This window comes from Zootoca vivipara, chromosome 8, assembly GCF_963506605.1.
Source record: "Zootoca vivipara chromosome 8, rZooViv1.1, whole genome shotgun sequence".
Classification (NCBI taxonomy): Eukaryota; Metazoa; Chordata; class Lepidosauria; order Squamata; family Lacertidae; genus Zootoca; species Zootoca vivipara.
The window spans coordinates 54,232,478-54,245,814 of NC_083283.1; the positions used below are offsets into that span (position 1 = coordinate 54,232,478).

Sequence of the window (13,337 nt, forward strand, 5' to 3'; positions counted from 1 at the left end):
CAGATTAATCCACTTTCCATTACTTTCAATGGGAAAGTTCGCTTCAGGTTAAGTACGCTTCAGGTTAAGTACAGACTTCCGGAACCAATTGTATTTGTAAACCGAGGTACCACTGTATTTATCTTTACCAGTATATAATTTTCTTTCAGTTTTTTCATGTTTAAGCCACCTGAGACAAGGCTACCTTGTCCTGACTCCCAAAAGGCAATAAGGCATAGATCTAACGTTTCCCCCTCTCTTGAACCCATATTGGCTAAGTGTAAGGTTTTGTACTCCGGCAGTTGCATATAGAGAGACCTCTCAATGGCCCTTGCTGTGTATTTGTCTTCAAATTTCATCTCCAGGAGCATCCATCTCTTTGGATAGGTCTCTGTTCCTGTTATTCCCTGTCTATCTTGCACAATTTATGGGTTAACAGTGTAACAATATTGTCACTTTGCAGTGTGGGTTTTCCTGTGAGAGTCCAGAGGCACGCTTTTAAATGAGATTTTGTGTGTGTAGCACTTTGCGTTTACACCGAATCAAAGAAGGCAGGACCGAAGGTGCTTTTGCTGTGTCTTTTTGGCCCCCCCTTTTGTTTTAGAGGCACAACAAGATACGTTATTAATGGACCCTGAACAGAACAAGTTATTTGTTATGGTAACTTTTTGACCTATTTAATAAGTACTTAAAGCAGTGTAGTGCCATTTTTATTGTATTCTGCAGTGTACAGTTATGAAGCGTGGTACATAATAAAATAAAAGCAATAATGTGGATATTTCAGAGGGATCCATCAGAGCAGACCTGAAGCAACATATTTCATCTGGTTTGTCTGGCTCGGAAGCCTTGCAAGTTATAGCTGAAATAACTAGGAACAATATTGTGGTTATGACTTGTGATTGTTTACCATTGTAACCATTGAAGCTCTTTATGTTCTTACCCTTTCTGAAGCTTGGAAACATTTTCCAAATAACTTCATTAGCACCTTCCCATGTGGGAGGGGAAAATGTGGGCAGCCCTAATAATGCAGTGTAGTTTATTTCACAGAATTTTGGTGAAATACAGGAAAGCAAGATTATTTTAACAAGCAAGTAGTACAAAAAGTAACAATACTATTTGAGATCATTGTATGACAGTTTGATTTGGTTTGTATGACTATAGACTAATAAAATAAGTTTCTCTGTATTCTTTGAAAAATATGAAGTCATTCAAAATACCTGTGTAAGAGCACTTATTTCAAATTTATCCATTATGTAAACATGAACAATATGGTCAAGAACCATAATAGCTTCCCAGTTACTGTAAGTTGGTTGGACATCACACTTGGAACATACTTACGGTACATATTTACCTGGATTTTATTCTACTTTAGTTGCCATTCCTCCCCTAAAAGAAATTTTGAGCATTATGAGAGTTATCAGGGTACTGAGAATTCTGTTAGAGGTGTCTGCCACCAACACTACCCCTCAAAGAACCGTAGTTCTTAGGGTACCTCCAGGAATGTGTTAGGGCCCTCAGTGTTCAGCTGAGTGGTCTAGTTTAGAGTAATGAGACCAGATTTAGGAAGTTTTCAAAACCAAGTGGAGCCACTCACTTTGGCTGTCTCCCTGCTTTATGGGTAATGAAAATGACAGCACATTGGACTTGTTAGATAAAGCTTGCCTGCCCTTTTCAGTTTGCTAGTACAGTAGCTTCTTTTGTTTCCTGCACAGAACCAAGTGGTGAGTCCCAAATAAATTGTTTATGATGCCCTACATGCAGTATGTGTGGATGGTGTCATGTTATAGTTTAGTTACTAGGTGGAACTGGACAGTTGTATCGGTTTTCCTGGGTCTCTTCTGCTGGGTAGGTGTATGGTTCTTGCTTAGTTTCCTGGTTCATCTATCAACTAAGATGTACATGGCTTCCCCCAGTTCAGAAGAAACATGAACATAGCTGCTATGCGTACAACTGCAAGCACAGATTTCCCTAACCAGTCCATCTGACACAATTTGTGAGGTGACCTAGCAGTTGTGTCACAACAGATCTACAGTACACCTTTTGGCATAGCTGTTCCAGGTCTTTGCTTACCTTCCAATGTTCAGCTTCCTTGGATGACCCCAGATTCTAGTACACATGATGCATGGTTTTATACATCTCTTGTAATGTCCCTTCATCCAGTTGTAAGCTTTCCTCGTAGGAGAATTACTCCAGCCCCTGAACCATTTTCACTGGCCTTTTGTACACCGTTTCCAGTTCTGCAACCATGTTTTGGAGGTGCAGCAACCAGAACTGTCCACACTGTTCTAGTTCTCATGATCTGATTGCTGATCATGCAAAGGCATGAAGAATCTGGTAGCCCTGTGTACCTTGAAAACACATTGCACCAGTTTCTTTCACAATTTAGGACTAATGTATTGGATTGCATGCTAGTATGATTCTCTATCAATATCTCCTAGCCTTTGCCTCCTAGCCCAGTTAATGCAAAATCTTCTTCTTCTTCTTTGGCGATCACTCATAGCCGAGTAAGATTGTCTTCCATAAACACAATTTTAACAATGGGTCCGTAGGGGACTGTGGAGGCCAATTCTGGATCCACACGTCCTTCCACAGTGGGGGCATTGGTTTGCAGGGGCATACCAGTGTGCTGTAAGAGGGCCTGAAATGTGTCTCAAAATATTAAGTCACCATGCTAGATTAGTGGTGGAGAGAGTCTTCATGACAGCCAGGGCACAGGTGTGCCAGAGGGGCAGGACGCAAGGCAATGTGAGGACGGCGCAGCAGTGCAGGCATGTGCCCTTCCTATCAGGCTGATTGGGAGGGCACAAGCCTGTTGCATCCTTCTTACGCCACCCTGCCAGTGTGGGCCAGAAGGGTGACATGAGGATGCAGCAGGACAGGCAATAATAAGTTGACAGTGTCCAAAGGCAGCATAGCTCTGAAAACTGGTTGCCGGGAGGCAGGAGCAGAGAAGAAATGTTGCCTTCTTGCATCCAAGGAGCAACTGATTGTCCACGGTTAGAAAGAGTCTGGGTAGGTTGTCTTATTCACAAAATGTTTCTTATCTGCCTGCCTGCTTTCTTTTTTTCTTCGACTAAATTGAAATGTCCCTCCAGTTTTAAGATTTAAAAAGTTGTAGTCCAATGAACCTTCATAATCTTTCATATTAACACGGAAAATCATCCTTCTTCCGCACATAAAAAATACAGCAACGTGCACCATTATTTTCAAGCACAAATGAAAACTGTATGAAAAAGCTGGTAATTATTAATATGTTTTCCCCAGTAATTTACAGAAAGCTTAGTCACTACAGAGGTTTTAATACCTTGTTGACCACTTTTTCATGTCACAATAATTATTTTGGAGAGCTACTGTGTTAATACCTTGTTTCTCAACATGTTTATAACATGAAACACCTGAGCAAAGATTATGATATTATTTCTTGTCCTTTTATAGAGTTAATATCTCTCATATTCATATATATATATATATCACAAAAAAGAAAGAAAGCCCAACAGATTGGACCTCCAGGAAGTGCCCTGATGTTAATCAGAGCAGTGTGCAAACAGAAAAGCTGATAGTCAGAAATTGCTCTTTAAACTAAGACAGACTGTCAGTCTTTAGGAATGGTGGGGAATGGCCTATTTATGTAATCAGATACTAAAGCTGGGAAGAAGCTGTCAGGCACATTCTTGTTGTGTAAGCAGCAGGCAAACTGTGCTTTATCTGACAGACAGTGTGTAAATCTGTCCATGCAAAAATCCAAATGTTTAGTTTGCTTCTAGTCACTGTAATAATCTGCTTATTTTCTTCTGCAAGAGCGATGACATCACTTAGCAGAATGCACCACAGACAGGAGGCCTAGATAAGGCTATGTTACTGTCAGTCATTCACTTCTTGATTGGCAAGGAGATAAATAGGAATCTACTGGTGGTTTGCTTCTAGCTAAAAGAGCAGCCAACACCTTCAGATAAGTATATGAACAAGAAGCCCATCTAGCATTTTCAGGTTATATTTAGTCTCCTTTGCAAGCAAGGAATTATAACTTTTCAAGAAGAAAATTCAATGCCATTGTGATGGTTTCTCATTAGACATGTGCCACCGACGCTATAAAAATACAATACGCATTGTCTTTTTTTAAAAAAACAAACCCATCAGAAATACTGGCCTCACTACTGATTAAGATGGGATTAGTGTCTGTGTCAAATTTGATCAGATTATTAATGCCTTTGTACTGATATTTGACAGACAAAAAGGTAGCATTTTGAGAAGTGGACTATGGTTGACTTTAAAGTATAGAAAACCTTGCAGTTCAACGACAATTTAACCAAATGTTGCTCTTGGACTGTACCACTGAAAGGCAACACACACTGGACTCTGCCATTACCAGGCTTCCCCTTCCCTCCCATAAAGAACAGCATGAAAAGACCAACTGGCTTCATCCATTGTCCAGAGAAAGGACAATTGAAATGGGAGCTTGCTTCAGCCCCACCTGCCCTGCTAAAAACAACACTTTCAAGAACACTTTCAAGAACTAAAAATTAGTGTCAGTGTTTGTTCCCGCCCTTCTCCCTCCCATGGTTCCCCCCCCCCTTTTGTGTTATGTCTTTTAGATGGTAAGCCTGCGAGCAAAGACCATTATTAATTGTAAGCTTCTCTGATAGCGTTTCCAGGGATATAAATATTTTAAATACATAAATAAATTTAGTCAAGCTAAGCTGGAAGTGGGATGCTTCTTATAAAAGTTTTTGGCAGTGGCGCAGAACTAGCTTTCACTGTCAGGTTTTTGTTTTTTGTCAAAAGGGAGTGGAAGTGTTTTACATGCGGCCTGAAATTGAACAGTGACCTCATTCCCTAGATTCATGCATCAAGAAGGCATTGCTCTGAATCCAAACTGGTTTTGTAAGCAGTGATATCAGCACATACCTAAAACAGATTTACCTATGTAGCATTATAACACCACATTCAGTACATGATCACTGCTGACTGGCTGAAACTTACCTAGAAAGAAGAAAGATGCTCTGATCTGAAAAAGATAATGGCACTCAAAGGGGAAACAGTGGCAGTGAACAGGCTTTAAAAAGTGGGAACGTTAAATTTGGGGGAGATAATAATTCATCCTCCGACAAGTCTTCTTTTGGCCTCAAAAATGGGCGGACATTTATATAACCAGCACATTTTATTTGTCACTTCAGTGTTTCTTTTTTAAATGAGAAATGTTGTTGCATGCTTGGATAAATAACAACATTTTTAAGCTGATTGTATGAAGCCAATTTATAGAAAAAGTCCATTAAAAGCATCACTGTTTTTCAGGGGAGTATGTTTTGTTTCTTCATTGATGATGATGATGATGATAATGAATGAATTAGCTGAATGAATGAATTAGCTGAAACTGGCAAGCTGAATGGGAAGTCAGAGGAGGCAAATCAGGGTGTGTACAGCCTTCCACGTGTTTTACCTGGTATTTTGAAACATGATAGCCAAACATGAAGCAACTAATTCTGAAAGTAGTTCATTGTCATGGACTGGTTGGATAGGAAACCCCCGAGGGGAAAAGGCTCAGAGCCAGGCTTCCCTGGTGGGATGATGATGAGTGGTCAGAAGGAGCAGAGTGGAAGGAGGAGGTGTCGGATGTTGAAGAGGTAACAGGTTTTAGTGAGCAAGAAGAGACTGTGGCAGAGAGCAGTCCAGAATCAGAGGGGGGCGTCTAGAGGCAGTGTGGAGGCAGGCTGCTGAAGAAGAAGCAAGAGAGTCTACCCTCCTGCTGTAACCTGGTCTCCCAGAACACTGAGAGAAGTGAAGAGGGGACAAGAACTACTGGTAAGAGATGCTGTGATCACTAGTCCTGTTTTGATTCCTTTGAACAAAGAGTTAACTTCTCTCATGCTGGGTGTTTTATTGCTGACCTGTCATCAAATCTGCCGTCTGACATTCACCTTCAGTTGTGTGGCGATACCCCGATGCCTCCCCGAGAGAAATAAAGACACAGGACACATTGCATAAGGTTAATGGGCATAGAAGGTCACAACTTAATTGATTACGGATGTAGAGAGGTATTGGCATAGGCACTGGATCTAACCGACTATATCCGACTCCAGCCCACTCTGCTGGCAGTCTGTGAAGGGTTAACCACCGTTGGATGAGTCCTGCGATGCACATCAACTAGGAGGTCATCCTGGGGCCATCACTAGGGGGCGTGCCCTTTGGCCCTCACCTACCACGGCTTCGGACTTGGCAACACCCCCGGACTCCTTAAGGGAGTACCCTTCCGCGTTTGGGGGAGGTGATGGCAGCAAACCCCCCCACACACCTGTACCTTTCAGAGATAATCCAATGCCTACCGCCAAAACCAAAGTTGTGACGAGTAGCTATGAGGTAGGCGAAAACCACCAGGCCAGAGCCAATTTACCCAGTGGGAAAACTCCTACCAGGCCCCTCAACTGCGACCAACCGAGGTCCGCAGCAATGTCAAAGTAGAACCTTGCCTAAAAGGGGGGGGTGGCTGGGAAAACGAAGCAGCTGGGGGTTCGAAAGAAGCGAGGCCGATTCCCTGCCGCGCGCTCGCTTAAATCAGCGAGCCACGCCCCCTTGGAACCTCCTAATTGGATGAGCCAAGGGTGCGCCGCGGCAGGGAGCCGACCAATGGGCTGAGGGGGAATGGCAACCATTTCTCCCCCCCCCACGTGAAGGCCTCGTGGGCCCACAACATCTTCTCCTCCTGCTAGGGCGGAAGAGATTTTGTTGAGACTGAGTGGGGTGGAAGAATGGAATAGGGGTTTTAGGATAATATACCTTATAACATAGGACTAAAATCAAATCTTCACATTCTGTTTTGTTGTGTGTTTTTAATTCTGCAGCTTCCTGCTTTCTAGGTTCTAGTTAACAGCCGACTATTGCTATTATCATGTGACTAAACATGATTTTGCATAAAACCTAAACAGAGGTACTTCCTTATTTAAGTTGAAGTATGATTCTGAGAAGCCTATTTATAAAGTTTATGAAGAGAAGTAAACTCCATTACTCTGTAAATTCTAACTTGCTTGTTAGTTAATCAAACTGACTACCATTAAACCAAATAACTTTGCCTTTTGGTATGAGATAGATGAATGCCTGTGCCTTTGATGTTCCACTAGTAGTGAGCTAGTAGTGATGCAATAAAGCTACTGGACCACTGAATTCCTAAATAAATAAATCCTTTTGATAGAAAAGATCAAGTAAATATTGGGAACTGGAAGCAGCCTATGTCTCTCTGGAGAAAAGTCTGTGGTATCGAGATGACCATAGCCCCAAGCTAAATTATTTGATCATTCAGATCTATATGCATTACAGATCATTCAGATCCTGAAAACAGTTTTTTTGTTTTTGTTTCTAAGAACCTCAAAGATCCTCTGTTGAATAATGTTAAGGGAAACACAGGGCTGGTTCTTGAGATATTATGAACACATTTCTTTAAAGTAAATGTCTGGACAGTTGTGAACTTGGTATTAAATGACCTCATGCAGATAAGTGTGTTTTGGCGTGTTGCTTGGATCCTGAATCAGGCTGAATTCGGCTGACTAAAAGCCTCCTGGTATGCCAACATCGCAGGTTTGTGGGTGTTGTTCTGAATTTGTCTAACAATGAATATCACAACACACCTCTAAGAGCCAAGTAATAATTTATTAAATAGCCAAAAAATGAAAATAATAAGATAAGTACAGCTGGATTGAATGAGATGGCTGCAACTATCAAGACATACAGTTGCCAGCAGCTGTAGATCTTACTGATATTTTTCATGAAAACTGGGAGTGGGGGAGTTAACCAAGTCAATGAATGTTGACTGTGTTATTAGGTAGGTTCTCGTACTCTTGAGGGATTGCACGATATATAAGGTAAAGTAAAAACAGCACTCAAATGAAACTGTAAGCTTTATTGGTGCAAAGGGGTTTGACTCATTAATATTATATATACAGATGTTCCATTTTTTCTACATTATATATTTGTACCAGTAAAAATTCATAGAGGTGTGTTAATGAAACATACCTCCATGTGCATTAAATAGTGGGATGTGACATTATTTTAAGTGATTGTATATTATAAAAAGCTCTGTAGCAGGATTAACGTTGTTAAATTGACATGATATTATAATACCATGGAAGATGATAAATTATGAACTTTCCATTATGCCTTAATGCATACTGTAAGAATTACAAGGTAATGGCTATTGCTTGTATCAAGTTGGCCCATAGGCCTGAGTCCCATATATTTAAAAAAATAATAATAATTCTGTGGTCAGCTTCCATCTTCTCAATTTCATATCCTCCTAATTTCAAAATGGTTAAAAAATCAGATAGGAATTTAAAGGTAGGCATGCCCTGAAAGATGGCTTTATAATAACACCTGAGAATCCAGTGCCAGGATATACTGAAGAAGCATAGGGGCTGCAAGGTGGTACATTTCCATCTACTCAGGATCTAAATGTGCTTGTTTACTGTATCTTGGGCCCCCAATTCTTTATTAAACATTTTTAATGTTTTACTTGATGCACTGAGATTAGATCCCAATTCTGTTTCTAATGCAAATTCAGGAATTGTTCCCTTGCATTGGAATTGGGATCCCTACTCCTTGGCAAAAGGCAACTGTACAGTGATGAGGGTGTTGGACATAGTTATAGAAAATGCTGGTTCAGATCTGCACTTAGAAGTGCACTCCTAACACACAACAGGCTGCAGGGCTTGGTGGAGCAGCCCAGCCAAAGTCCTGCTGCTCACACTGGCCAAGGTGAAAGGTGGTGGGCATGAAGAAAAAACCCCTTCACCATTTCCGTTTTGGCCCACCAAAGAAACCCAAATTAGGCCCATTGCTATCACGTTACAGCAGCAGGACTGGCTCAGGATCTGGTGAACTCTGTTCCGGCCCACACCCACACCCCAAACCAGGGCCGTCTTGAGGGTATCCAGCGCCGTGGTGCAAAAATCCTTCTGCCCCCCCCCATGGGCTTGCTAGGCGCTGTTGAAATGGTGGCTAGCAAGCCTGCTGTTGGGAGGGGGCGTGGTGGGAACAGCACACCGAAGGGAGCCCTTTTGGGCACTGCACCACCACCACCCCGCCTGGGCTCAGGTGCAGCCGGAGCTCTTTCTGTAGCGCGCCCCGGCCTCGCCTCCACATGGGCCACGCAGCTTCCCCATTCGCTGGGGCGCTCCTGAGAGGCGCGCCAGCCAGCCCAGTAGGAAGGATGGCTCTGCCCCCAGCAAAGAACCCAATTTTACCTGTTCCCTTTGGCTGCCAAAAGCGAGGATACCACTGGCAGTAGCTCCTACCCACATGCTCCTGGTCAGTGGAGCATCCCCACTCATGGCAGGGCTGGTTGGAGGAACAAATCTGCTCTGTCCAAACCCCTTCTAACACAGTGGATCAGGGGTATGAATTGTTCTGTTACCGGTAGTTAAGATGATCCTTGGTGGGCTGGGGGCAAGTCAGCTGAGCTTAGTCTCCCTCACAAAAAAGTTGCTCTGAGATATTTGAAAGGAGAGCAGGATACAAAAAATAAGAAAGAAATTATATCTGACTGCAGTTCCGTTTTGATTCCTTCTGATTATTAGATTAGACTTGTCTAGTATTCAGATTTACTTCGGCACAGTGATATTTCACTATTTAGTCTGTATTTGCTGTTTTTGTCATTTTTAAGACAGTCGCTCAACCTTACTTGAACATTTTTATTGTATGTGAATAATAGACTATGCATTGGGGTTCAATAGGTGCAATGCTGTTAAATGTGCATCTTGGAAGATTTAAAAATGAGGGATTTATTTTGTCATTCATAAAGTTGTAATACAGTCTAGAGAAACTATTTGTTAAAAGATAGCATCTACTTAACCTGCTTATTTATTTCTTGTAGTAGAAGGTTAGATCCACAATAAATACACAAGGAAATAAGTAGATAGGGGAATTTATCTTAGAAATAAGATCCCTGCCATGCTTTTGAAATGTGAAATGCATGAAGACCTGTCATAGAGATATATGGACATGATTTTTTTTACGGTGCATTTGTAAGTATTTAGCTATATTTGTCATTTTCTAGTGCCACCAAGCAATGATCAAGTGATATAGTAATTTGAAAGTCTGTTTTCAATTCAGTATGTGTGCACACACAAGCACATCTGCGCGCACACACACATACACACATCATTCTTGATCCTTTTATCTTCCTCCATTCCTTGTGTATGAAAATGGTTTTATTGGGAAATTTAGCAATTGTTCAAAGTAAAAAAAAAATTGGGGGGAAATTACATTGGAAAAAATATAGTCAGATTGCAGTATGCAAATGATGTGAATTCTTTAATGCTTGTAAAACAAACTGGAGAGCTGCACCAAACCTCTGTAGATATTTTTGTAAAACAGCAACAACAACCTACAAACTAAATACAGGTTTGCTCTTCTGACTATATGAACATAATAGGATGATTTTATGTGCTTTCATTTAATAGCATCATTGAACCCCACAAAACCTGAGTAGTTTTTTTTTTTGCAGACAGTCTTTATTCATTTGAACCTGTGAGTTCATAACCTTGATAGCCTGTGCCGTGCTTTCTACAGAGTGGGGTCAGTGTCAACTGGGAATGTAACTATTCCAAGCATGGCCTGAGCATGAGAAAAAACCCCTTTCTGTAGATGGAATATTCAGCACTGTTGATGTTTTGGGGAAGAGTTGTTTGTTTTTTAAACCCACCTCTTTTCTATTGCAAACTGTAATCATTTAAGCTGGGGTGAGGATGAGGGGATGAGGAACCTCAGGCCTGGAGACCAAATGTGACCATGCAGGCCTCCATCTGGCCCTTTGAATTCTCACAAGGGCCACATTCACACTGCATTTAAAGACTATGATATCTTTCCCTGAAGAATTCTTAAAGCTGTAGCCTTTGAAGAGTGCTGAGAGATTAGGACACTTCTACTCCCCTCACAGAACTAATATTGTCAGAGTAGTTTTAACGGTCAATCTCTTCACAGGGAACTCTGGAAATTGCAGCTTTCTGAGAGGAATAGGAGCCTCCTAACAAGGCTCAGCACCCTTCACAAACTGTAGCCCCCAGAATTTGTTGGAGGGAACTGCAACTGTTTATATGTTCTTCCCCAGGGAAGTTCGCCTGGCGCCTTCACTATACACTTTAGGCACCAGACAAAAACATTCCTTTTTAACCAGGCCTTTGGTTCATTTTCTTGACATCCAACCAACACCCTTTTAGAAGGATGGCTTTTTTTGGGGGGGGGGGGGGGGAGACGGTTATTGGGTTATTGTTTTTGGTTTGTTTTTATATGTTGTGGTTTTGTTTGAGAACCACCCTGAGACCTCTGAGTACAAGGCGGTGTATAAGTTGTAATAATAATAATAATAATAATAATAATAATAATAATAATAATAATAATGTAGTATAGTTCTTTAAATGAGCCACAATAGAGTTACCCAGAGCTACCATGTTCAGAGTTTCCTGTGAAGAGAGCTTGATTGTTAAACTACTCTCTGAATTGCAGCTCTGTGAGGGAGTATGGCCTCCTAGCAACTCTCAGCTCTCTGAATTCTTAGGGGGAAGATGCCATAGTCTTTAAATGGATGGTGTGAATGTGGCTTAGCTGCCTCCCCATCCCAGGCCACACACCCCACTGACCACCTCCATGACCTCCTTCCATGCTTTTGCCTTTCCGGAATGTGCCCTTGAATCGTGATAATGCCTCTTGAATAAAGGCTAAAGTGATGTGCACACGGGGTGGGGTTTTTTTTCTTCTTTTTTCAGTTATCATGGGTAAAATGTAGCCTAATGTCTTATTCATTGACCTGTCCCTTTTTTATTCTAGGAGGGAATGAGGCTGAAAAATGTTTCTCCCCCCTTGATTTAAGCTATTTAACATTTCTATTTTTAGCAAGCTTTTCTTATTTAACCGTGGAAATGTTGGGGAGGGAGGGGGGAATAAAAAGTACCCAAGTTAAGCAGTGCAAAAAATGTTTTCATTGAATGATAAATCTTTTGAAGATAGGGTTTTTTTTTTGTTCCCTCCACCCCCTGTCCTCTTAACACATGTTTTTGTTTTGTAGTTTTGTTGTTGTTGTTTACTACGGTAACAGTGTTATTACAAGTAGTATTTCACCTCCACACTGCAGTAGCAGCAGCATGGCACAGAGCGGTGTGATTGTCTGAGTAGTTTAGTATGGATAGCTTTTCATTTAGCCTTTGCTCTGACAGCCCATGCCCTGGATAAGTGGTGTAGGCCTGTACAGGTGAAATCTATTCTCACATTTGCCTCAGGGGTGACTGGACTGTAACAGAATTTTTCAAACCCGTTGGGCCCAACCGCAAAGCAGAGAATAAATGGCTGAAGTGCCAGGTCTCGACAGAAAAATCAATGCCTGGTTATACAGACATGACAGACCAGGTCTGCAATTCTCTTCATGAAAGTCTCTGCATTTACCATACTTTGAGTTAAAAAACATGCTTCTTTTGTCAGTTTTGGGGTTTGTGTGCGTGTATAAAGTTAACACCTGGTTTTCTTTTTTTCTCTCCCTCTGCCCCCCCCTTTTTACACAGGAAATTTACATGTCCCTTATGTGACAGAAGTTTTACAGAGAAGTGGGCATTGAACAATCATATGAAACTCCACACAGGAGAAAAGCCATACAAGTGCTCATGGCCTACATGCCATTATTCCTTCCTCACAGTATCGGCCATGAAAGATCACTATAGGACTCACACAGGTTTGGCTCATGCTTTTCTTAACCTGATGCGGGCACAAGGAAATGAAGGGGTGAAGGTAGAGGGCTTGTTGCGTTAGATTTTGTGCCTAGCAAGTAAAAGGGCTGCATTTAAGAAAGGCTCTAACTCTGAAACAAATGCTTCTGTTTGCAACATCAGTTTTCTGTTCTGTGGTGATAAATGTTAGCGTCACCTGTGATGCTAACATTTAAATTGTTTTGGTACATTTATTATAAGCCACGTAGAACAATTGTGAGCTTGCACACAAAATGTAGTTAAGCAAACAAAAAGACCATGGTTGTGTGTGGCTTCAGAGGTCCACCTGTTGCTCTTTATTGTATGAGAACCTCTAAATTTATCCTTTAATGTGAAAATGATCTAGGTGAAAAATAGCAACAACCCACAGTTTACTGAACTTCAGCTGCTCCAGGAAGTGTTTTGTGCTCATTTTTGTCACAGGATCATTGCAGGGGGTTGGACTAGATGATCCTTGTGGTCCCTTCCAATACTGTACTTTGATTCTGTGATTCTATGTGCCAGATTTGTAAGGCCTAATGTGCACTACTTGGCTAAAGAGACGGGTTTGTGTGAGATATGAACTGCTTTGATTGTTTACTCTTGATTTCCCTCAGAAATAATCTTTAACATCCTTCAAAT

General features: G+C 41.5%; 1 protein-coding gene across 6 annotated transcripts in view; it reads left to right on the forward strand.

The window, feature by feature from the left end:
* Positions 1 to 13,337, forward strand: part of ZNF407 (zinc finger protein 407) — a 355,130-nt gene that overhangs the window by 193,557 nt on the left and 148,236 nt on the right. For all 6 annotated transcript variants that reach the window (XM_035125684.2, XM_035125685.2, XM_035125688.2 and 3 more), the window contains exon 5: positions 12,516 to 12,682. In XM_035125684.2, coding sequence (XP_034981575.2) covers positions 12,516 to 12,682 — 167 coding nt within the window. The remainder of the gene's footprint in view (positions 1 to 12,515; positions 12,683 to 13,337) is intronic.